General features: G+C 51.2%; 1 protein-coding gene across 2 annotated transcripts in view; it reads right to left on the bottom strand.

The window, feature by feature from the left end:
* Positions 1 to 19,726, bottom strand: part of LRP4 (LDL receptor related protein 4) — a 56,003-nt gene extending 36,277 nt beyond the window's left edge. Inside the window, exons 1-12 of one of the 2 annotated variants that reach the window (XM_055311285.1) lie at positions 19,479 to 19,726; positions 5,610 to 5,756; positions 4,414 to 4,530; positions 4,039 to 4,152; positions 3,567 to 3,683; positions 3,096 to 3,224; positions 2,738 to 2,857; positions 2,204 to 2,329; positions 1,476 to 1,601; positions 1,150 to 1,284; positions 652 to 777; positions 92 to 322 (exon numbers count right to left, since the gene is read on the bottom strand). In XM_055311285.1, coding sequence (XP_055167260.1) covers positions 92 to 322; positions 652 to 777; positions 1,150 to 1,284; positions 1,476 to 1,601; positions 2,204 to 2,329; positions 2,738 to 2,857; positions 3,096 to 3,224; positions 3,567 to 3,683; positions 4,039 to 4,152; positions 4,414 to 4,530; positions 5,610 to 5,756; positions 19,479 to 19,530 — 1,540 coding nt within the window. In that variant the 5' untranslated portion in view covers positions 19,531 to 19,726. Of the gene's footprint in view, positions 1 to 91; positions 323 to 651; positions 778 to 1,149; positions 1,285 to 1,475; positions 1,602 to 2,203; positions 2,330 to 2,737; positions 2,858 to 3,095; positions 3,225 to 3,566; positions 3,684 to 4,038; positions 4,153 to 4,413; positions 4,531 to 5,609; positions 5,757 to 17,620; positions 18,173 to 19,478 lie in introns of those variants that run through there. The other variant, XM_055311275.1, reaches the window with a different exon arrangement.
* Positions 19,727 to 21,174: the final 1,448 nt, after the last annotated feature.

The following is a 21,174-nucleotide window of genomic DNA, read 5'->3' as shown; positions in this document are numbered from 1 at the left end:
AAGGTTGGCAAGTCACTATCCCGTTCCTTCCATGGTTGCTTTGCACATGATGTGGGCCTACCCTTCCCCCAACCAGGGCCTCATTCCCTACCTGGGCTCTCGAGCCCTGTAGACACAACCTCCTCCACATTGCTGCCATTGAGGTTGGCACGGAGGATCCGGTCCAGGGTGACGTCTGACCAGAAGACAAGCTCGCGCCGGTGGTGAAAATCCAGGGCAATGGCATTCTCCAGGTTGTTGAGCAACAACGTGTACTCAGAGCGGTGCGGCAGCACCTGCCGGATGTCGATGCGATTGGCGAATAGTAGCACAGGCTCCGGCCCTGGGATGTGGCACAGAAATGGGGCCCCCACTGGGCTCCAGAGCTGCCCCTGACATCCATCAGCATGCACCCCAAGCTCCTCAGCTGACAAATGGGGCCCCTTGCCCATTAGGGCATGTCCAGAGCTGCTGGCATCAGTATTGGAAAAGTGGCAGCCTCCAAAGTATACTCTCCCACCCACCCCACCCCAGCAGTTTTTCTTGGGGCCCAGAATGCAACTCACAGCTCTATTTTACTGAGATGAAAACTCTCCCTACCTCTCAGCAAATCCACAAGTACTCTCCATTCTCAGCCCTCTGCCCACCCAGCCGAACACGAACGACCCTTACCCAGAGCCTTGCAGCTGCGCCGGTCGGGCCGGAGCTCGTAGCCTGCTTCACACCAGCACTGGAAGGCCCCTTCGCTGTTGGTGCACCCCTGGCTGCAGTACCCCTCTTCCGCACATTCATTCACATCTGGGAGGACCGGGTAGGGTCAGGAGATCTCGGTTCTGCCATCCTCCCCGCCCCAACTTCCAGGCTGACTAGTTGTATCCCGGCCAACACACCCATCTTTTCTCTAGGCCTAGTGGGAAAACTATGTAACAAGTGGTTAAGAGCTTCAAGGTCATGGAGACCCAGGCTAGAATCCCAACTCTGCTCTCACCAGCTCTGTGGCCATCAGTAAGTTACTTAACCTCTCTGGGCTTCGGTTTCCCCCTCTGTGAAACAGAAGGGACAATCCCCACCTCTTATGGTGATGATGACATGAGATCAATGTCTGACCCAGAGGAAACATAGCTGCCTGTCTGCTGCCCCTGCCCAACTCCAAAGCAGGCCCGAGCTCACCTTGGCACATGTGTCCATCCTCGGTGAGACGATAGCCTGTGTGGCAGGTACACTGCACCGCCCCCCGCACCATCTGGCACTTCTGGGCGCAGCCACCGTTGTTAACATTGCAGTTCTCCTCACCCGTCCGGGGCCCTGTGCCAGCCAAGCCAGAGATGGGAGTTGAGCCCAGAATCCTCCCCCAGACAGCCAAGTTGGCATTCCACCTGGACCCCGAAGAACAGCTCTGGAGGCTGTGAGAATCCCCAGGGAGGCTTCTCTTTGAACCACATGGGTGGGGTTCAGCCACAGACCATGGGTCAGGCCCGCCCACTGGGGACACTCACGGCAGTTCTGCTGTGGGCTTTCGTCACTGTTGTCTCCACAGTCGTTAACTCCATTGCACAGCTTCCTCTGCCCAATGCAACGCCCGTTCCAGCACAGGAACTGATCCGAGGCACACTGGGGGCTTCCTGGACAGGGTGGGAGGCAAGCAAGGAGGGAGGGAGAGGCAGGTCACAGCAGAGCAGGGCTTGGGTCAACGAAAGGATGGGAGCCTGTCATTTTCTAGGGTGAGCTGGAGACAGATGAGACTCAAGGTGGGAGGGTCAGGGTCCTGGGCAGGAAGCAGCTCAGACAGGGCTGGCTGAATGTCTGTGCTCGTTTGCTCCCCAGGACACCACAGTGGGATAGTGAGGGACGTGGGACAGAATGAGAGAGTGCATCTGTGTGTCCTGTGCCCAGCTGCATGGCTAGGGCAGTGAGGGCTGTCAGCCACACAGAGAACAGTCCTCGCTCATTAGGCCAGAGCAACAGGCAGGCTGTCTGCGTAGGAGTCAGAACGTGAGAGGCTGCTGATGTTGTGTTCCAGGCTGTAAGGCTGTGCAGGTTAACAGATGCACCTGGATTTGACACTGGTAACTGAGAAGGGCAGGAATAATCCAGGCCGTGGGCAAGATCTGGCTAAGCATCCCTGTAGCCCAGCTGTAATGGCAGCAGTGACATCCTCTTTCCATTCCTGTCCTCCAACCCAACCACGGGCTCAGGGGCCTGGGGTACCCCCGGGAGGCTCTACCTGTGTTCTCACAGTTCTCTTCATCACTGTTGTCTGCACAGTCATCCTCCCCATCACAGCGCCAGGACAGGCGGACGCAGCGACCTGACCGACAGCGGAACTGTTCTGCTGTACACATGGAGGTGGCTGGGCAAAGCAAAGAGGCCAAATGAAAGGCTGGCCCTGTTTTGGCCCGAGGTTCCACCCTGCTGCCCCAAACTGCATTTCATGCCAGCCTCTGTGCCACTCTCCTGGTCACAGTTGTTCCAAATGGCATCATTGTGAAAATCAGAAAAAGGCAGCCTTTCCTCAAGACGCCTTCCTGCCATCCTTGAGAAAACTGCCACAACAAATACACAAATCTGTATGATTATAGAATATGTAGGTCCACTATATGACTGGAATCCCTTTAGACGTACCACCTCTATGTCCTGCCCAACCTACACCACTGTCCACAATAGTCCTGTCCCATCTGTCTTTATCAATGGTGGCCTTTTTTGGCTCTACAAGCCCTCCCTATTTCCGGCCCAGCCCTTTGGCATTGTCTCCACTCACTGCAATTGCGCTCATCAGATTGGTCATCACAGTCCGCGTCGCCATCACAGCGCCAGCCTGCATTGATGCACAGGCCACTGTCACACATGAACTCCCCCGAGCGGCAGGGCTGGTGGGACGCTGGGGAAACAGGCAGGCTCCTGTCTTGAGCCAGTCCCTGGACACAGTGTCCAGGGCAGACCCAAAAGTCCAGCCCCAGTATCCGGTTCCTCCATCTCTGCCCAACAGGGAGCAGGGAATCTGGAAACTCCTCCCCTGAGCTCCTGCCCCAGCTGGCACCTGTGCCTTACCACCCTAGGAGTTCCTTGGGGCCTGGCCTCCCTCCCTCCTCCTCCACCCTGCTGGCCAGACCACTCACAGCAGTCAGACTCGTCTGACCAGTCTCCGCAGTCATCATCACCATCACAGTGGTAGATATCGAGGATGCAGCGGCCGTAGGCACACTGGAACTCCTCCAGGTTGCAGGGAGGCGCTGGCACTGCTGAGGCTGGAAGGCAGACAGGGGTAGAGAGGGGCATATACTCAGGCTTGGACAGAGAAGAGGCCCTGACTCCACCAACGGGTAGGATGTTCAGGCAAGGAAAGCAGGTTTCATTGAGGTCGACCCTGATGGACTGGTGCTGGTGGACCAAAATGAGCTGCCCCTCCACACCTGGGGAACAGCCCTCTGCACCTGGGGAACGTGCTTGCACCCTAGCTCAACCTCAGAGGTGCAGTTTCCCACCCTCCTGGCCCACTGTGTATGCACCCTGCAGCCTGGCCCTTGGCCCCTGGGATGCAGCCCTCTGCCCCAGCCCAGCCCACCAGCCTGGGTTCTGGGGCCACTCACGACAGCTCTCCTCGTCAGAGCCATCTTTGCAGTCGGTGTCGCCGTCACAGTACCAGTGCTCGGCGATGCAGCTTCCGTCACTGCAGCGGAATTCCTTGTCAGAGCACTTGCGCATGTCTGGGGGACGCAATGGGACAGCGATCCTGCAGGAGCCCCACAGGCCACCCTCCTTTCATCGTGCCCAACGCCCACCCTCCCTGCCCTTGTGGGTCTGACCCAGTCCCTGCCAGACATCACAGACCTGGTGCAGACTGTGGAGGGGGTCACTGGAGCCCTGGAAAGACTGGGCCTGGGACTCCTGTCCCGTGGTTCCCTGAGGTCTGCACTGCCCTGCCCCTCGGCCTTCCTCCAGCTGCTCTCTATCCAGGCAGTTCACAGTGCAGCTGTGCTAGAGCTGCTGCTGCCCATTCTCCCTGAGGCCAGGGCACCAGTAGCCATTCCGCCCCCCCCCCACCTCCAGAGCTCCACTCACCACACTGCTCATCACTGTTGTCACCGCAGTCATTGTCCCCGTCGCAGTGCCACAGGCTCCGGATGCAGTAGCCATTCTGGCAGGGGAACTCATCCTCCTCACACTCCCGGGGGGCTGTGGGCACAGAGCAGTCAGGCTGCTGCAGGCCCAACAGAAAGCCCCATGGAACAGGGAAGTCGGGCTACTCCAACACTGCCCGGAGGAATCTGAAGCAGGGGGCCATCTCTTGGGTTCATCTAACCAAGAGGGGAGGTGAAAGGAGGGACAAAGAGCTGAAGACCCTAGAGTTGACGTGGGCCTGGGGCATCATTTTCTGATTGAAAATCCCTTCCCAGCAGAGCCTGATGGAGCCCGCCTGGCGCCACCAGCACTCACGACAGTCCTGCTCATCTGAGTCATCCTCACAGTCGTTGTCGCCATCACACACCCAGGAGCGGCGGATGCACTTGCCATTGTCACAGTGAAAGTCAAGAGGAGAACAGGTGGGCAGCACTAGGTCCCGGAAGAAGAAGGCAACGGGGAATCAGTCTGGTACACTTACTGAGACAGCCTTACCGGGGCTGGAAACCCTTTGCCAACACCTTTTATCCCACGTCTCCCCATGTGAACTACAGTCCTCCCTCGCAGGCTCCCATGCCTGCCCACAGGGCAGCACAGCCTAAGGAACCCAAAACTACTAAAGAAAGCAGAGATAGAAACATGAGCAAGAAAAAGAGGTGTACTATTTTTTTCTTTTTCTCCTGTTAAATTATGATGAACACATCTGGGTTCCATTTCCAGTTCTAGAATTCATTACTTATCACACTGAGCAAGTCAGTTACCATCTCTGAGCCATAGGTTCTCTGACTGTACAATGGGAGTAATTATACTTGGCTCACAGTGGTCTTTAGAGATAATGCACATGAAAGTGAGCCATTTATCATCACGATTAGCTGAACCGGTCAGGGTTAACAAGGTCCAGGTTGTAGCTTCATCTTATTAGACTAATTAGCCACCCTCAGACATAGGTGCTATACAGGTTGCACCCCTAAACCCAGACAACTGGCTCAGCAGTGACCGGTCTATAGATCGGAGGCAGGGTGCCCTGGCCTGTTGTGCGTATATTAGGGGAAAACAAGATTTAAAGAGAATATAAGATTTCTTACAAAGTTTATATTATTAAAAAAAGATATGATTACACAGAATACCAGCATTAAAAACACAGAAATAATCTGCATCTACATATAGTATGCACATTAAAAAATGCACAAATATGCAGGACAGATATACAAACATATATTCACATAAATACAGAGAGATCTATGTAAAGAGAATGCCTATAGTTTTCAAGGGTGTTTTCCTTCATACTTGTCACAGTTTGTCTTAATTGGTCATATCTGCATGAAAATAGAGGAAATACAGGAGGATTGGAGCCATATATATTGTGAAGAAACCACCCATCAGTCAGCATCTATCACCCTCACAGGAGTCCAATGCGCTGAGTCTGGCTCAGCCAGTGCACAGGACACCCTCAGACCCTCATCCCCGGGTCCCACTGCCAGAAGTGTGTAGGAGGGGAGGAGGGGACTTACTACATCCATCCTCATCGCTGTGGTCCCCGCAGTCATTGTCCCCATCACACTGCCACTGTGCAGGGATGCAGGTACACTCGCCGAGGGCGCTCACTGCACACGTGAAGTGGCTCCGACCACAAGCACACTCAGGGCTGCTGGCTAGGCCTGGGCAGAGGGGAAAGGAAGCAGTGAGAGCCCAGCTCCTACCCAACCAAAGCCCATTCCAGACAGTAAAGTAGAGGAGCCTAGACTAGGGGCACATTGTCACCCGGGAGACCATGCAATCATGCCTTCCCCTTCTCCCAAGGCACAAATGGTCAAGAAGATAATCTGTAACTCTGGATTCATAAGCAGTAGGTACTTGCTCTAGGACTGGGCTTTTTGGTCCATACCTCCAAGAGACCAGAGATAAGTGATGCTACTCAAAGAGTTGATGCTCTTGGGGAAAAGGAGTAATGGGACAGAAAGGGTGATGCAGAGAGAAACTCAATACCCTTCCCTCCAAAGCAGCTTGAGATATGGATGCTTTTGCCTCTAGCCACAATGAGGCCCTTGGTTGTTAGGTAGGGAGGGCAAGAAATAGTGGAATTAAAATGCTGGAGCCCCTTTTGGGATAAGGAATCCAGACAGGAGAGCGGGAAGCAGCACAGGCTGTTGTGAGTCTCCCGGTCAGAACCCACCTTTGAGGAGGGTGACCAGGAGAAGCAGGGCCCCAGGCTGAGGGGACTAGGCTGCCTCAGGGCAGAGTGACTGGGAGCAGTCAGAAGCTTCCTGCCTGTGGGACAGACTACAGCCCAGAGAAGGATGGCAGGAGCAGCCCCTCCCCCAGCCTCAGCAGCAAGCAGCTGGGCTTCCCTATTGAGCAAGGAGCTATCTGCCTGGCCAAGTCCCATGACCGGCTGCTGTGCCCCCCTCCCCAGCGTGCCCAGCAGGATGCCCTGGGATGGCGTGTGAATGGCTCAGTGCCCCTGCTCCAGCCTCAGCTGGAACAAAGGGTCAGTCTCTCCCCCTCGTTGCAGTCATCTAACCCGCTGGGCTGCTGCAGCTGGGAAAGAAGGGGACCACCACTCATTGCTCATCTCTACCCCTTGCTTTCTTCTCCCCTTCCTCCCCTTAGCTGGGCCCTGCCCTCAGGCTGGGCTGGAACAGGGAAGGAATTAGGGCCCAGAATGAAAGGGTGTACTGCTCTCTGCTCCAAAAACCAGGAGAGAGGGCTGGAGCCTGTCCCTCTCCACTCTAACCCCCAAAGGTAAGTGTGAGCATAGGGCATGGATAGATGGATGGATGGATGGATGGATGGATGGATGGCCAGCATTTAAGATCAGTGAACTACTAAAACTATGGGCAAAATGTACATTTCTGGAGTAAAGGACCACAGATGTCACCAGATCCTCAACAGGGACCTCTCATTCCCCATTCCACAAGCTAAGGGAATCAGCTGCCCTAGAAAAGATGCTGGATCTCCTGTGGACACCAAAGGAATCCTTTTGAGAGGTGAAGCATCTCTATACTTTAAGAGGAAGGCTTTACTCCAAGCCCAGGGCTCCTGTCTGTCCAGGTCTCTCTGCAAGTGCAGGACAGAATATTCTCCACCAGGGAAGCACTGAAGACCCGGCTGCCGCTGCCCCAGCCCCAGCCCCAGCCCCAGCCCCAGACTCTTGGGTCAATTCTGAGAGCACTGAGGGAAGGGGCTTTTTTCACACAGACCCTGAGCAACTTTTGTATTGTGACCAGCTCATCACAACTCTAGGCACTACTTTAAGGAACTCTGGCTGGATGAAACAGCAAAGACTAAGGATTCCAAAGGACTCCATTCAGTGGGCTTCCCAACATGCAGATCCCCTTCACAGGGAGGAATGGTGAAGAGGAAAGATAAGACTAACTCAGTGATTCTCAAAGAGAGATGGTTTCTCCCCCAGGACGGTATTTGACAAATGTGTGGAGACCTTTCTGGTTGTGGAGACTGGCGGTACTTCTGGCGTCTAATGGGTAGAAGCCAGGGACACTGCCAGATATCCTACACTGTACAGGGCAGGCCCCCCCACCAACAAAGAAATGCTCCAGCCCCAGATGTCCATGGTTGAGAAAACAGCAGGGAGCAGGAGCTACACCAGCGTGAAACATACGGTAAGGAGGGTGACAGCACCAGAGAGGAAGAATTGGGGGCTTGGGGAGCAGGAGAGGAAAAAGCACTGGACCTGGAGCAGACAGACTGAGTGCCACCGACCAGCGGCGTGACCCCGTACAAATCGCTTAGCTCCCTGAGTCTCCGCTTCCTCATTTGTGAAAAGCCACAAGGACCGGACAAGAAGATAAATGTGGACGATGCTAACCTCGGGTCCTGGCACACCGAAGATGCTCAATCAATGCAGGCTGGGGGTGTGGATGGCTGCAGATGCAGGGGTTAAATTTTCCCCAAACGCCTTGATTTTAAGAACCGGAGCACCAGGATTAGGAGAGTTAGAATAGCAGTATTGTGGTGCTGCGTGCAAGTTAAAAAGAATACTGAAGGTGGAAGGAGCCTTCAGTTTTAGGTTGATTTTTTCTTGTAGGGCCCCACCCCCGCCCTTGGCTGCATGATAAAAGAAGTCCTGATTTCCCCTAGCAGATCTCAGGAACAAAGCATTCCATCGGGTGGGCATGAGTTAGTTGCAGGCGGCTGAAGAGTCCCGACTTCCTGCGTGTCAGAGAAACACATGAAGGTCAGGCAGCCACATCAGGCAAACCCTGGGCCTGGGCCTTCTTATGGTAAACAGACACGTAATGCCCTGAAAAGCCAGCTCTCGGTACAACTGCTGCCTCCTCTGGGATTCCCAGAGGTGAAATTCTGCGTTTTCACGCAAGTCTTGGCTGTGATCAGAAAGGACAGCTTTTAGCCCTTTTGAATAAAAAGAGTAAAGAAAGGAACTGGATGAGTGCAGGTGGCACGCACAGTCTTCACTTTGGAAAGCGTTAAGTTAGAGTATTCAGCTATGCTCTTGGCCTTGAAAGCTATTTCTCAGTCATGCTCATTCTTCAGCCTCCGCGGACTTGGGCCTTTTTAAAGCAATTCAATGAAGGAAGAGATCTCCCCCCAAAGTGTTCCCTACCCTTGGTAGGCAAGTCATCCGGTTTTGGGGATACATGTGAATGGGCTCATAGGGTATTCCTGAGAGGTTAACCAAAATCCCACTACTTAATACCTCACTTCCCTTGCCTCAGCCACCTTACCAATTTTTCATGGCTTTCTTTTGAAGAAAAGAAGAGAAACATCCATTTGGTATACCAGATACAGTGGAACACTATAGTAAAGAGCATAGATTCTGGAGTCGGAGAGACTGGACTTCAAGTCCTAGTTCTACCACCAACTCCACAACTTTGAGCAAGTTGATTAAGGTCTCTGGACCTCAGTTTCCTCATCCATAAAATGGGACTCCATGTAAACAGCTTAGCACAGGACTGGTATATGGCAAAAGTTTTATAACAACACAACCATCATTTACTGAGTATGTACTTACCAGGTGCCCTTCAAATACTTTTCTAAGTGCTTTTCTGATGCTACATCCTTGAAAGCTCTCAACAACCCTGGGAGGTGACATTGCTATTACTGTCACCACTTTACACTTAAAGAGATTGAGGCACAGAGAGGTGAAGTCTGTTGACAGGTCACACAGGTACTAAGGGTTGAAGCCAGCATTCACACCCAGGCAGATTGATCCCAGAGCCTCTTCCCTTAATCACTTCATTACATGCCTCCCAGTAAGCTGCATTGCTTTTATGAGAATTTCCAAAACTCTGAGATCAAAAAAGGGAATTTACCACACTGAGACTTCTGGATCCCTCTCCTTTATGCATTCTCGATTAGCAAATACACACTGTGTTTATAGATCTCAAGTAGTGACCTCTCCTGCTTACTGCTCAGACTAAAGACCAATGTCTCTTGCCCTAAGGTAAAGAAAGTAATGAAGCAGGGACAGTCTGTAGCCCCAGCCTTTTGAGCCAGGATCTTCATGTTTTGTTGATCCAGAAGGGAACAGGGCTTCTGACAACAAATAGTAATATTTTGCAGTTACTCTTTAGAGGGTTTTTTTTTTTACGAATTTATTTATTTATTTATTTATTTATTTATTTATTTATTTATTTATTTATTTATTTATGAGAGAAAGAGCACAGAGGGAAAGTGAGAAAAAGAAGCAGACTCCCTGCTGAGTAGAGAGCCCCATGAGGGGCTCAATCTCAAGACCTTGAGATCATGACCTGAGCCAAACAAAGGCAGACACCCAACTGACTGAGCCACTCAGGCACCCCTACTCTTTTTAGAGTTCACAGGCTACTTTTACATGCATATTTGCATTCACCTTTAATCATTACAATAACCTAAGTAGTTACTGCAGTCCCCACTCCATGGGTAAGGTCATCCGCTTTGGCCAAGGTCATGGGGTAAATAGGAAGAGCCAGGATGACAGCCCCATTCTGACCCTTACACCAGTATTCTCCTAATGTGATCTCACAATCTGGACCTGCAACAAGCTTCTCAGATGACACTGATGCACACTTAAGGTTAGAGAGGCACTGCTCTCCATCATCCCATAGAACACTCTGCTGGAGGGAGGGGATACACCAGTCACTTAGAGGCCCAAGGTGGACAGGGACTGTACACAGCTACAGAGCAGCTTTTTCAGGTTGAACCAGAAATGAGAAGGCTTAAGGAGTGTCCTGTGAATGCTGGGATAGGACGGCTACCAGTGGGGAAAGAATTACAATGGAAAGGGAGGAACCATCACTCACTCATATCAGGCAAGAGTTCTTGCAACATACCAAAGCTCTCCTCTCTCCTCCTGCCCACTGGTGGCCATGGTGAGGATATAAACCTTATTTCATGAGGATAAATTATGTGAAATGAAATCAACTTAATCCAGGCCAATTAAGAGACCAACCTACTGATTTCAGCTGCTTGGGCAGCCTATGCAGTCAGTGTCTCTCACTGAAAGGGATGCCCATGGAGCAAGACAAAACTGACATAACTAAAAGGAGTGGCAGCAAGGAGCCACTTGGAAATGGATTTCACCTTAACCACAAGATATCTGAAATTAGGAGAACCCTGGGCACCTATAAACACCCCTGTTTCAAAGGACAGAGCTTGGGGATCTCTGGGTGGTTCAGCGGTTTGGTGCCTGCTTCCAGCCCAGGGCGTGACCCTGGAGTCTGGGGATCGAGTCCCACGTCGGGCTCCTTGCATGGAGCCTGCTTCTCCCTCTGCCTGTGTCTCTGTGTCGCTCATGAATAAATGAATGAAATTTATTTTTAAAAAATCAAAGAACAGAGCTTGCTTAGAAAACATCAGAACCAACACCAAAAAAGTAAATGGTTGGCAGAGGAGGCCAGGAAGTGCACCCTTTCCTGAGGCTGCCCCATCTGGGCCTATGTGGTCCCAGATCAATTGAAAGCCCCTGGTCCATGCTCCAGAGGCCCCCTTGTGCCTCCTCTTGTGGTAGCATTTAGCCTGCTATGGGATCACTGTTCACTTAACAGACTATAAGCCTCCTGGCAGCTGGAACTATATGACACAGAGTTTTGTCTTTGTATTCACAGTGCACAGTTCAATGCTTGGTGTGTAGTAGTTGATCAATACGAGTTTATAAAATGAGTGAGTGATACTTCAGCTAGAGTCTTGTGTGAGTTGGAATCAAAGGAAAAATGAAGCCCAGAATATCAGAAATAAAAGTAATTATTTCTTACCTAATCTGTATCAAAGAAAACAGGAATCTTCTTTGTAAGGTGGTGTCCTAGTCCTATCCAGTTCAAGATCACCCCCTTCTCCTACAAGAGTTCCTTTCTATCACTGTATGGTCAGGCTGTAGTATTGGCATGCTATGATTCTACTTATTTCTATCCCTAAATACCTAGAGGCCAGCTTTACCTGGTTTGAAAATCTACCTGGTGAAATATTCTAGTGGGCTGCCTCAGTAATGGGCAGCTTCAGACACATGATTACTGGTCCCATCAAGTTCAGCCCTTTCTTACCACTCTTTTTTTTTTAAGATTTTATTTATTTATTAGAGGGAGAAAAAGAGAGTGCATGAGTAAGGGGGAGAGGAAGAAGCAGGCTCCCCACTGAGCAGAGAGCTCTACATGGGGCTCAGTCCCAGGACCCTGGGATCATGACCTAAGCCAAAGTCATATTCTTAACCAACTGGGTCACCCAGGTGCCCCATCTTTTGCCACTCTTAACCACAGAAAATAAGTTCATAAAAGTCAGCCTCCAAAGTTATGAGGCAGGAGAGCATATATGAGCATGGGAACAAAACTAAGCTAGTTCCTAGGCATGTTGCTTAAATCTCTATACCTTAGTTTCTCATCAGAAAATCAAGATAAGCATAGCCCCTACCTCACACAGACACTACAAGAGTAAAATTAGTTAATTCATAGAAAGCACTTAGCATAATGCCTTACACATACTAAGCTCTCAGTAAATGACAGGTCTTGCTATGACTATGATAGAACTTGACTCACCCAGAATTGTCTTATCTAGCCACCTCATGATTAAGCCCCACTATTTCAGGGCTTGAAATGTCTAAAACCCCTACTGTGGGCCAAGCTGCAAGGCCCCTCCACAGGTTAAGCTGGTGGCATGAATGACCTCAAGAACGGGTAGACAAAGGTACTGTGGCAAGAGTCCTGTATCAGTGCCTTTCTCTGGAGAACCTCGAGGCACCAAGTATCCTTTACTCTTGTCTCATTTATGATCAACCCATTCCTAGGAGGCAAGTATAGAAAAGAGCATTCAGAACCTAAATCACAGAGCAATTCAGAAATGGATTATCTTCCTCTATTGCAAAATGGGGGTAATAATAGTACCTTTTTCACAGGATTGCTGGGATGTTTAAATGAAATAATACATATGAAATACCCAGTAAGGAGCTTTACTGTTGTTATTAATCCCATCATCTTCACCTGGATGTGTCCTCTCAACCCAGTAATGTAGCTATGATGGAGTTAGGCTGTCTCTAGCTGGGTCCTCAAAAGTCTATTCATCCTCCCCAGCAGCTCAGTCAATAGATTTCACAAATCCAACATGGCTTGAATGTGGCTGTGCTCAAAATATTGCTTTCCTCTCCCCCTAACCTCTCAAAACACAAGGTCCATATTGTAATACATGGTTTCACAAGAGCAACACGTCTCTTCCTGGGAGCTTTTTATTTATTTTATTTATTTATTTTTAAAAATTTTATTTATTTGTTCATGAGAGACACACACACACACACACACAGAGAGAGAGAGAGAGAGGCAGAGACAGGGGCAGAGAGAGAAGCAGGGTCCCAGCAGGGAGCCCGATGTGGGACTGGATCCCAGATCCCAGGATCACGACCTGAGCCGAAGGCAGGAGCCCAACTGCTGTGCCACCCACGCGTCCCCTGGGAGCTTTTTTTTTCTCCCCTGGGAGCTTTTTTAAAGCCTCCTCCTGAGGTTCCTGGGTGGCTTGGTTGGTTAAGCATCCAACTCTCGATTTTGGCTCAGGTCATGATCTCAGGGTAGTGAGATCGAGCCCCATTTTAGACTCCATGCTGGGCATGGAGCCTACTTGAGGTTCTCTAGCTCCGTCTCCTGCCCCTACCCCTAAATAAATAAATAAATAAGTAAAGCCCTCCTCCATCAAAAGCACTGAAAAGTTACTCTTTATGCATTGAGATTCCATGAGAAGATGAAAACAGGGAGGGGAAGTCAATCCAAAATAAAATATAGATAATCCCAATCTAGATCCTTTGTTACAGCTTGGATGTAAAATATTCCATACTAAGGGGTAGTATGGGTGAAAGGCTTAATAGTTATGGCTCTAGGTTCAAATCCTGAGTCACTCACTAGCTGTGTGACATAAACTGCTCTGAGCCTTAGTTTCCCATCTGTAAGACAGGAACCTAAAAGTACCTACCTTATCAGGACACTGAAAGGGGTAAATGTGATAATATACCATAATTACCAAAGTGCCAGGGATATAGCAAAATATTTGAAAATGTTAACTGCCCCAGAAGTACTTTTGTATTAGTTAAACCACATGTCCCAGTTTGTGACACAAGAATGGTTAGCAGCAATTCTTCCCAAAGAGCAGAAAATCTTATTTGGGGGAGATACATTTTAGAACCAATCACTTTTGGGACCCCTGGGTGGCTCAGAAGTTGAGTGTCTGCCTTTGGCTCAGGGTGTGATCCCGGGATTGGGGTCCCTCGCCCCCCATAGGGCTCCCTGCAGGAGGCCTGCTTCTCCCTCTGTGTCTCTGCCTCTCTGTGTGTGTCTCTCGTGAATAAATAAATAAAATCCTAAAAAAAAAAAAAAAAAAAAGAACCATTCACTTGTACCACCTCTCTGAACCTGTAGTTGAAATTTCTTTAAACTGCCTGAGTGTGGGAGGGTTGGGGTATGTGTGGAAAGAAGTGGAGAGAATTTCCCTTGCTTATCTGCTAGGCTTATGGATATTATAATCTGGTGTCTGTATTTGGTCTCCAGAAGGCTGTAGTCAACCCAACAGAGAAACTATCTCTTGTCCTCATCCATGTCCAAAAAGTGGTGGCAGTCAAGCTCCTAAGGCTGAGGCCAACCGAGGGAGCACTTAGAGCTGCCCCCCCCTCCCCCGGGGAGGGGGGAGGGAGACCTGGCAGGAAATGAAGCTGGTGAGCTTGGAGAGGCACTTAGGATCTCCAAGCTTTATTTCACGTGCTGATCAGGTGTCTTTCTCAGTATCCTACTCAGTACCTGCCTGAGCCTACAGAGGGACAGTCCCTCTCCTCCAAAAAAGTTCTGCCTTGAGCCTAGAGCTTCTCCGCCCCAGAAAACCTCTGCTGATAAATTATGCAGCAGCACCTTTGTGTCACTGCCTCCCAGCCAGATGGGAGGTTTGCTCCCAGTCTTTTGTTTCCGGCTTTGCTCGCAGCTCAGATCCTTGGCTCTGCGCAGAGGTGAGGGGGGAGCTCCTGTAGGCCAAGTCAGGGCTTGCAGTAAGTCCCAGGGAGGCTTTCCCCAGCTGGGTCTCAGGCAGAGCCCTGCCTTGCCTCACTCTGACCCGAATGAGCAGGGAAATGAGTGTTAGGGACGCTTATTGTCAATCCACTCAGCTATGAGAATGCCTAAGTGCAGTGAAAGAATGAAGTTTGCTCGGAAAGGCATAAGAGGTGCCCAAGGGCACCTAAGATGTTTGCTTCTTGCTAAATCAAAAATGAAGAACAGAAAATGGAGTCAACCGACCGCCAGGAAGGCCAGCGAATCAGCTCTTCTGACTGGCTGCTCTTGGTTACGGTCAACTTTACGCGGCCCCCCAAAACATCACATCACTGGCACCAACTTAAAAGGAAGAAACAAAGAGACAACAGGGGTCAAACTTTGGGGTGGAGGAGATGGGGGCTGGGGGTGGGGGCGAGTCATGGGCTTGAGACCCACATCAATTATCCCTGCACACTGACAGGATTCCTGATTGAAGACAGTAGTCATGAAGGAAGGCAGCACTACAATGGCCCAGCCCCCAAATTGGGGCAATTACTACCTTATGAGCTCTGAGGCCTGACTCCTTTCCCAGGCCAGTGGGAGGGAGAGCTTGGAATTCTAAACTGTTCCAGCTACAAGAGACCTCAGCCAGCACCTCTCACCCTAGGTCACAGCAACCTTGGAGTGAGATGCCTGGCCGCATCCCTGACCACAGAGCTTTTAACAAGCAAGCTCCCAGAGGAAAACCCCATCTTCCAGGACCTCTCCCAGGAGAACTAGGGTGGCATGAGCTCCCTAGACTCATGGTATAACTTAACAGATTTATTTTCTGTTAGTGTGGACAGAAGGGAACTATACTTAGGTTTCATTAGGTTTTCAAGGTGAGGTGGGAAGAAGGGGCAAGATCTTTAAAAGAGAAAAGCAAAAATAAACAGTTGAAATGAATGAAGGGCTGACCTTCCATTTTAGCACATGATACTATATAGTATAATGATTTGTTTACCTGGCTCCCATAGTCCAAAGGTAAGAATCATCTCTAATCTACTTATGCAAACTTGCTAACAAACAGCTAACATTTTCCTAAACCTGTAGTAACACAGTAGTCTGTGCTAAATGGTTTCAATATACATAAATATTCTCATTTAATTTTTTTAAAAGATTTTATTTATTCATGAGAGACACAGAGAGAGAAAGAGGCAGAGACACAGGCTGAGGGAGAAGCAGGCTGCATGCAGGAAGCCCAATGCAAGACTTGATCCTGGGACCCCAGGATCATGCTCTGGGCCGAAGGCAGGCGCTAAACCACTGAGCCACCCAGGGATCCCCTCATTTAATTTTTACAATATTCTCACATGATAATTTATTACTACTCCAGCTCTCCCCTCATTTACAGGTAAGAACCTTGAAGTTCAAGGAGATTAAGTGTTTTGCACAGGGTCACCAAGAAATGCTGAAGCCAAGATTCAAACCCCAGTACGCTGGTGCTTCTTAATCACTGCACTATGTACATGCTGATTAAGATTAGTGCTTGGCAAATGTGTGTTTGCTGAATGAATGAACAAATGAATGGGTATAAAACCCAATTTAGGGATTGCTCCTGAGTGTATCTAGGAGAAAGAACCTGACCCTGTCAGCTCTAAGCTGGATGGAGAGTGGCAAGCACAGGCAGTCATTGGAGCTATTTATAGGGCCAAACCTGGGCTCTGTCAGCCAACCAGTCAGCAAGAAGTCTTTCCTGGGACACAGAATCCCACCATGCTGAGAAGGGGAGAAGGACTTCCCATGCTGAAAATGAGGTGAGACACAGTTTGGGGCCCAGATGGTCCATGCCTAAGCAATTGTGGCAAAACTTGCAGCTAGGCTTCACCAAGGAATGTAGAGATTGTGGCTAGAACAGGCTTTAACAGACTAACTCGACCAAGGACATGGAACTGTCTCATAATTATGAGATGTGCCCGATTATTAAAAAAGACAAGACTTCTTAAAGTAGTCCCTGAAATTCCCTATTCAGGAAGCCCCTAGCATTGATCTTCACTTCAAAGGAGAAGCAAGAGAGCCAATCTTTCCTATTTTTCTTCTTCTTAGGGATCAAGATTAGCAGCCAATCAGTAGAAAGAGTGAGCAAAGACCTATAAAATATCCTGTCTTCTGTGACCTTCTGTGTTCTTTGCAGGCCCAGAAGATGGACATGCCCAACGTGTTCTGTATCAGACATAGCCAGACTGGTCCCCTTGCACCTGTCATTCTTAATACCATGTGCCAGTCCCAAAGATGTTATCTGATATTCAACAGGGGACAGAAGAGGAAATCCAGAATCAGTGACAAGCCAAGCATCTTTCACAAGTCCAACAAGATCAGGGACAAGGTCAACCAAACACCATAACAACAGCCAGATGGAAAGGAGACCAGTCTCAGTTCTAACTGAACTTCAGAAACAGCCTTCAGAAACATCTACCTAAGCACCTCGGCAGAGTTTTCAACTTTTTTGCTTACCTGGAAGAGATCTCCAGGACAAACATGGTTTCTACTCTCCCAGTGGTGGTAGGCTGTCGGAGGCCTCAAGAGAACGATACCCTCAACCCTCAGGAGAGAGATACCCAGGACTATCGCCAGCAATCAAGTTCCCTAACAAAACCTTTACGGTTGGAGTGTTATGTAGGCTCAGGCCAAACACATAGGTTCTAGAAAAAGCCCATAGGACTAGCAGCATCCAAATAAGCACTTTAAACAATTGCATTAATACCATAAAACACTGTCTTCTCCATGAGCCCCTGGAACACAGCGTTAGGGACCCTGCTGGTCATATTTCTGGTTGGGCAACTGCTCCATCTCATTGGTGAACCAAGACTCTGTCCTCTCCTCTGCTCCTCTCCTCCCCCAGACCTCCAAGGATGATCCAGTATCAGGCTAGGGGAAGTTTAGATCTCCGTGCCACTGAGTGTCCTTACACATGCTCACAGAAAGTCCCCACGCTCCGAAGTTTCTATTAAACTCGGTCCTTCAAAAGAACCCAGCAGAGTTATCAAGAACCCTCCCATCCTTTTTCTGTGAAGCATTCAATAGACACAATTTTCTACCTCCATTCTCAGTGCAGATGAGTGTACGCAGTTTTGACAGCTCTGGAGCAATAAAATCCTCTTGGCCAGTCTCAGCCCAGAACCTTCCAGCTCCACTTTCCCTAGGGCAGAAGGCGACAATCTCCTCTCTGGCTTTGTTGGTATCCGTTTTAGCCTTTTTTTTTTTTTTTTCTTTTTTCTTTTTTTCCCAGTGCCGTGCCATTTCCCTTGATCTTTTTCAAAACTTCCTCCAGGGGGCCGAGAGGAAAGTTCCATCCCCTTCTCTTGCAGCCCGAAGGGGGAAACCCCCCAAAAAGCATAGCTGTCCCTTTAAGGGGCCCATGTGGTGGGAAGAGCAGCTACATTCCTACCCCAGTAGGGCCGCTGTCCCGACACGCCAAAGAGGCTACAAATAACCTTCTAGGAGAGCCCGGGAGGGGGAGAGCACAGTGCGCGGAGGAACGTGGCTCCGCCAGGCTACTACGCGGGAGGAAGAGCGGAGAGAAAGAGCTCAGTCGGCGTTAGAGAGGGCATGGAGAAAGTCGTGTAAAACCCTCGGGTAGTTTAAATAACAGACGCCAGAACTCTGTTTTGGATTTGGGAGGTAAACCAATCTTTAAAACGAGTGCCCAGGCATCTCCACGCCCTGCCAGGCAAGTTCCGAGATCCGCACGATTTCCACACGAGCTCCCTCCCGCACGCTGAAGAAAGGGCTGGTGCAGGCAAGGCCGGGGTCTGGAGACCCCTCCATATTCTGAACCCCACCTCCCCCCCTCCGGGTTGCAAGAATGAGAAGATTCGGATCTCCACCCCCCTCCCCGGTTGAATAGGGTTGGGGTTCAAAGATCAAAGTTCTTTGATCTCTGGGCACAAACTAGAGGCAGCTGCTAAATCACGGGGTACACCCACTGTGCTAGGCGGCTGCGGAGAAACAGATTCCACTGGAGCCCTAATCACACACAACAGTCGCGTACGGGCACCAAACAAGTTATTAATAAGGAGCAGATGAAGCAGCAGTTCTGCTGCCATCCGACCAGCTCCCCCGAGGGTCACAGCGCGGACCGGGAGGCTGCCTTCTCTGATGTTCGGCGATACCCGCCCCCCCGCCCCACTACTCCGGCCAGGACGGATCTGCGGGAGCCTTCCAGCAGTTTCTTCCCAGTGTCCCTCCTCTGCCCCTTTTCCAACCCGGTTCCCCACCCCACCCCCCACCACCACCGGGAAGGATCCAGGGCAGGAAGCTGATTGGTCGCAGCCAGAAGAGGGAACCCAAAACACCACTAAGGGGAGATGCTGCGAGCAGGCAGGCAGTACCCAGAGACCCTCGGTGGCAGCAAGGTCTGGAGTCCGAGGAACTGTTCCCCGAGTAGAGGAATCCGCAGTGCCCAAGCATTCCGATTCCACCGGGGCCCCGCTCCGCAATCCGCCCGCGACCCCCGCCCCTGCAAAGCGGGCTTTTTACGATTTACGGTTTAGCGACCACCGTCCCCCGCCTCCCTCTCTTCGCACACATTCATTCGCATCAGGGTCACAGAGACCCCGTCTTAACCTGAAAGGGAAGCAGCCCCCAGTTCTCCAAAGAGCGGCGAGGGCAGGCGAGCGGGAGCCCCGGATCTTCCCTGAGCCCGGCCCGACCCGAGCCGGGAGCCGGGGAGCTCCTCCGCGGCCGCCCCGCTCCGGCTCGGGCTGGAGCGGCCGGGGGCGCTCCCGCTCCTCTCCCCAGCACGCTCGCTCGCGGTGAGCGCTTGGAGCCAGGGCGCAGGGTCCCAGGCCCCAGCCCGCGCCGCCCGGCTTTCGGGAGCGGAGTCCTGCGGCGGCCGGACCCACGGACAAACTTTCCCGGCCCGCCGGGCTGCGCGGACGCCGCGGCGCCGCTTACCGTGTGCGCAGAGCAGGGCGCCAAGCAGCAGCGCGCCCCACGGCCGCCTCATGGTGCCGCGGCCGCCGCCGGCGCTCCCTGTCGGCTGGGGGGTCCCGCCGGCTCCCGCGGGACGGCGCGGCGGAGGGGGTCGGCGCAGGGTCCCGGCGGGGAAGCGTCCGGGTCCGCGGCGGCCGGCGCGCCCCGCGAGTCGCCCTCCGGCCGCGGCTGCCTCCAGTGCTGCCGGAGCCGAAGCCGCCCCTCCAGGGGACCGGGAGGGGGTGTCCCGGGCCGGGCCGCCCCGCCCCCCGCGCCGCAGCCCCCGCCACCGCCACCGCGCCTGGGCCCGCCCCCAGCGCCGGGCCGGCCCCTTCCCGCCCTCGGCCCCCGCCCCCCGGTCCCCGGCCCCCACCCGCCAGCGCCTCCTGCGCTGGCCCCGCTGGTCCTCCGGCCGCCCCCACATTCCTAGTCCTCGAGAGAGCCCCCCTCCTTGTCCCCATTACTGCTGCTCAAATGTCCCTAACTTAAAAGATCATCCCGACTGCAACTCTCGATGCCTCTCACTCTACACTGTGCCGGAGAGGAGCACCCGGGCTGACCCACGTCCCCGGGACGTGACCCCGGCCCCCCTACCAGCCCCAAGTCCGGACTTTATTGATGTCTCGGAATACGCAAGGCTTGCTAATGCATAATCCTCTAGGTCTTTATTAACATCAAACAAGGGACATCAGGGGGCCTCGAGTGCCATATCTTAACTGGCATTCTCACTGTCAAAATTCCATTTCTGAGATTTTCTTCTTGCTCCACCCCCACCCTGGTCTAGGCAGCATCTTTCTAGGGCTAAATAATTCCACGACCTCCCCTTTTACGCATTTCCTGAGGTGGTTGTCTGGGTCCTGTCGCCCCAGCTCAGACGTCCAGAAGTGACCCAGACATAGTTCCTCCTCGCTGTCTTTGTAAATCAGCGTTGTTAGCCTCTTCACCTTCTTTGACTTTCTGATCCTGGCAAGGAAAGGAAGGGGGTAAGGAAGTAAGTCTTTTCTTGGAGTTGCCCTTTCCCCAAAGAAGACCTGAGCCTGCCCTGGGCTTCTGTAGGGCCTTACAGCAGTAGTTAACTTTCTGGTTACTATACAAAGTTACAAACTCCTCTTCTGTCGTAGCTTCATGGCCTACCCTCTCCCCAGAGCATATTAGTAATGGGAATTAATTTTGGTTTTGGTTGAATCTTGTCTTGTTACTTTTGTCCAAGCCCTCAACTTCCTTAGGGTCCTATATATCAGTTTTCCCTTGGAGCTGGTGTGCCAACATTCCCTGACTTTTCCATCTTCTGCGATCTCATTAAACCACTTTCCTCTTACTAGTAAGTACATAGAGTCAGGAAGACCCAAATGCCCTGTGTCAGCTGAGGGGAAAGCGATTTTGTATAGTGCCAAGTGGATATTAGGAGATTTCTCTAATGGTTAAGGTTTGACATTTCTTGTTTTCAATTTTGCAAAGGCTTTCACTTCAAATGATCATCTTTGACCAAGTTTAATGTGAATTTTGCAGCAGCAGAAACGGCATCAAAAAATGAAGTGTTAACTCCTTTAGCCAGTGCTTCTTTACACTGTTCTGCCTGAAATTTTTACACAGATGAAATGTGGTTGAACCAGCATCACCATGGTAACTAATACGGAGGCATTTTTTCTCTGTGTGTAGTTCTTCTTGCTGACTGAAG

Source organism: Nyctereutes procyonoides, unplaced genomic scaffold (genome assembly GCF_905146905.1).
Source record: "Nyctereutes procyonoides isolate TBG_1078 unplaced genomic scaffold, NYPRO_anot_genome, whole genome shotgun sequence".
Taxonomy (NCBI): Eukaryota; Metazoa; Chordata; class Mammalia; order Carnivora; family Canidae; genus Nyctereutes; species Nyctereutes procyonoides.
Note: the sequence above shows the minus strand (reverse complement) of the source record. Positions and strands in the feature narration are given on the sequence as shown.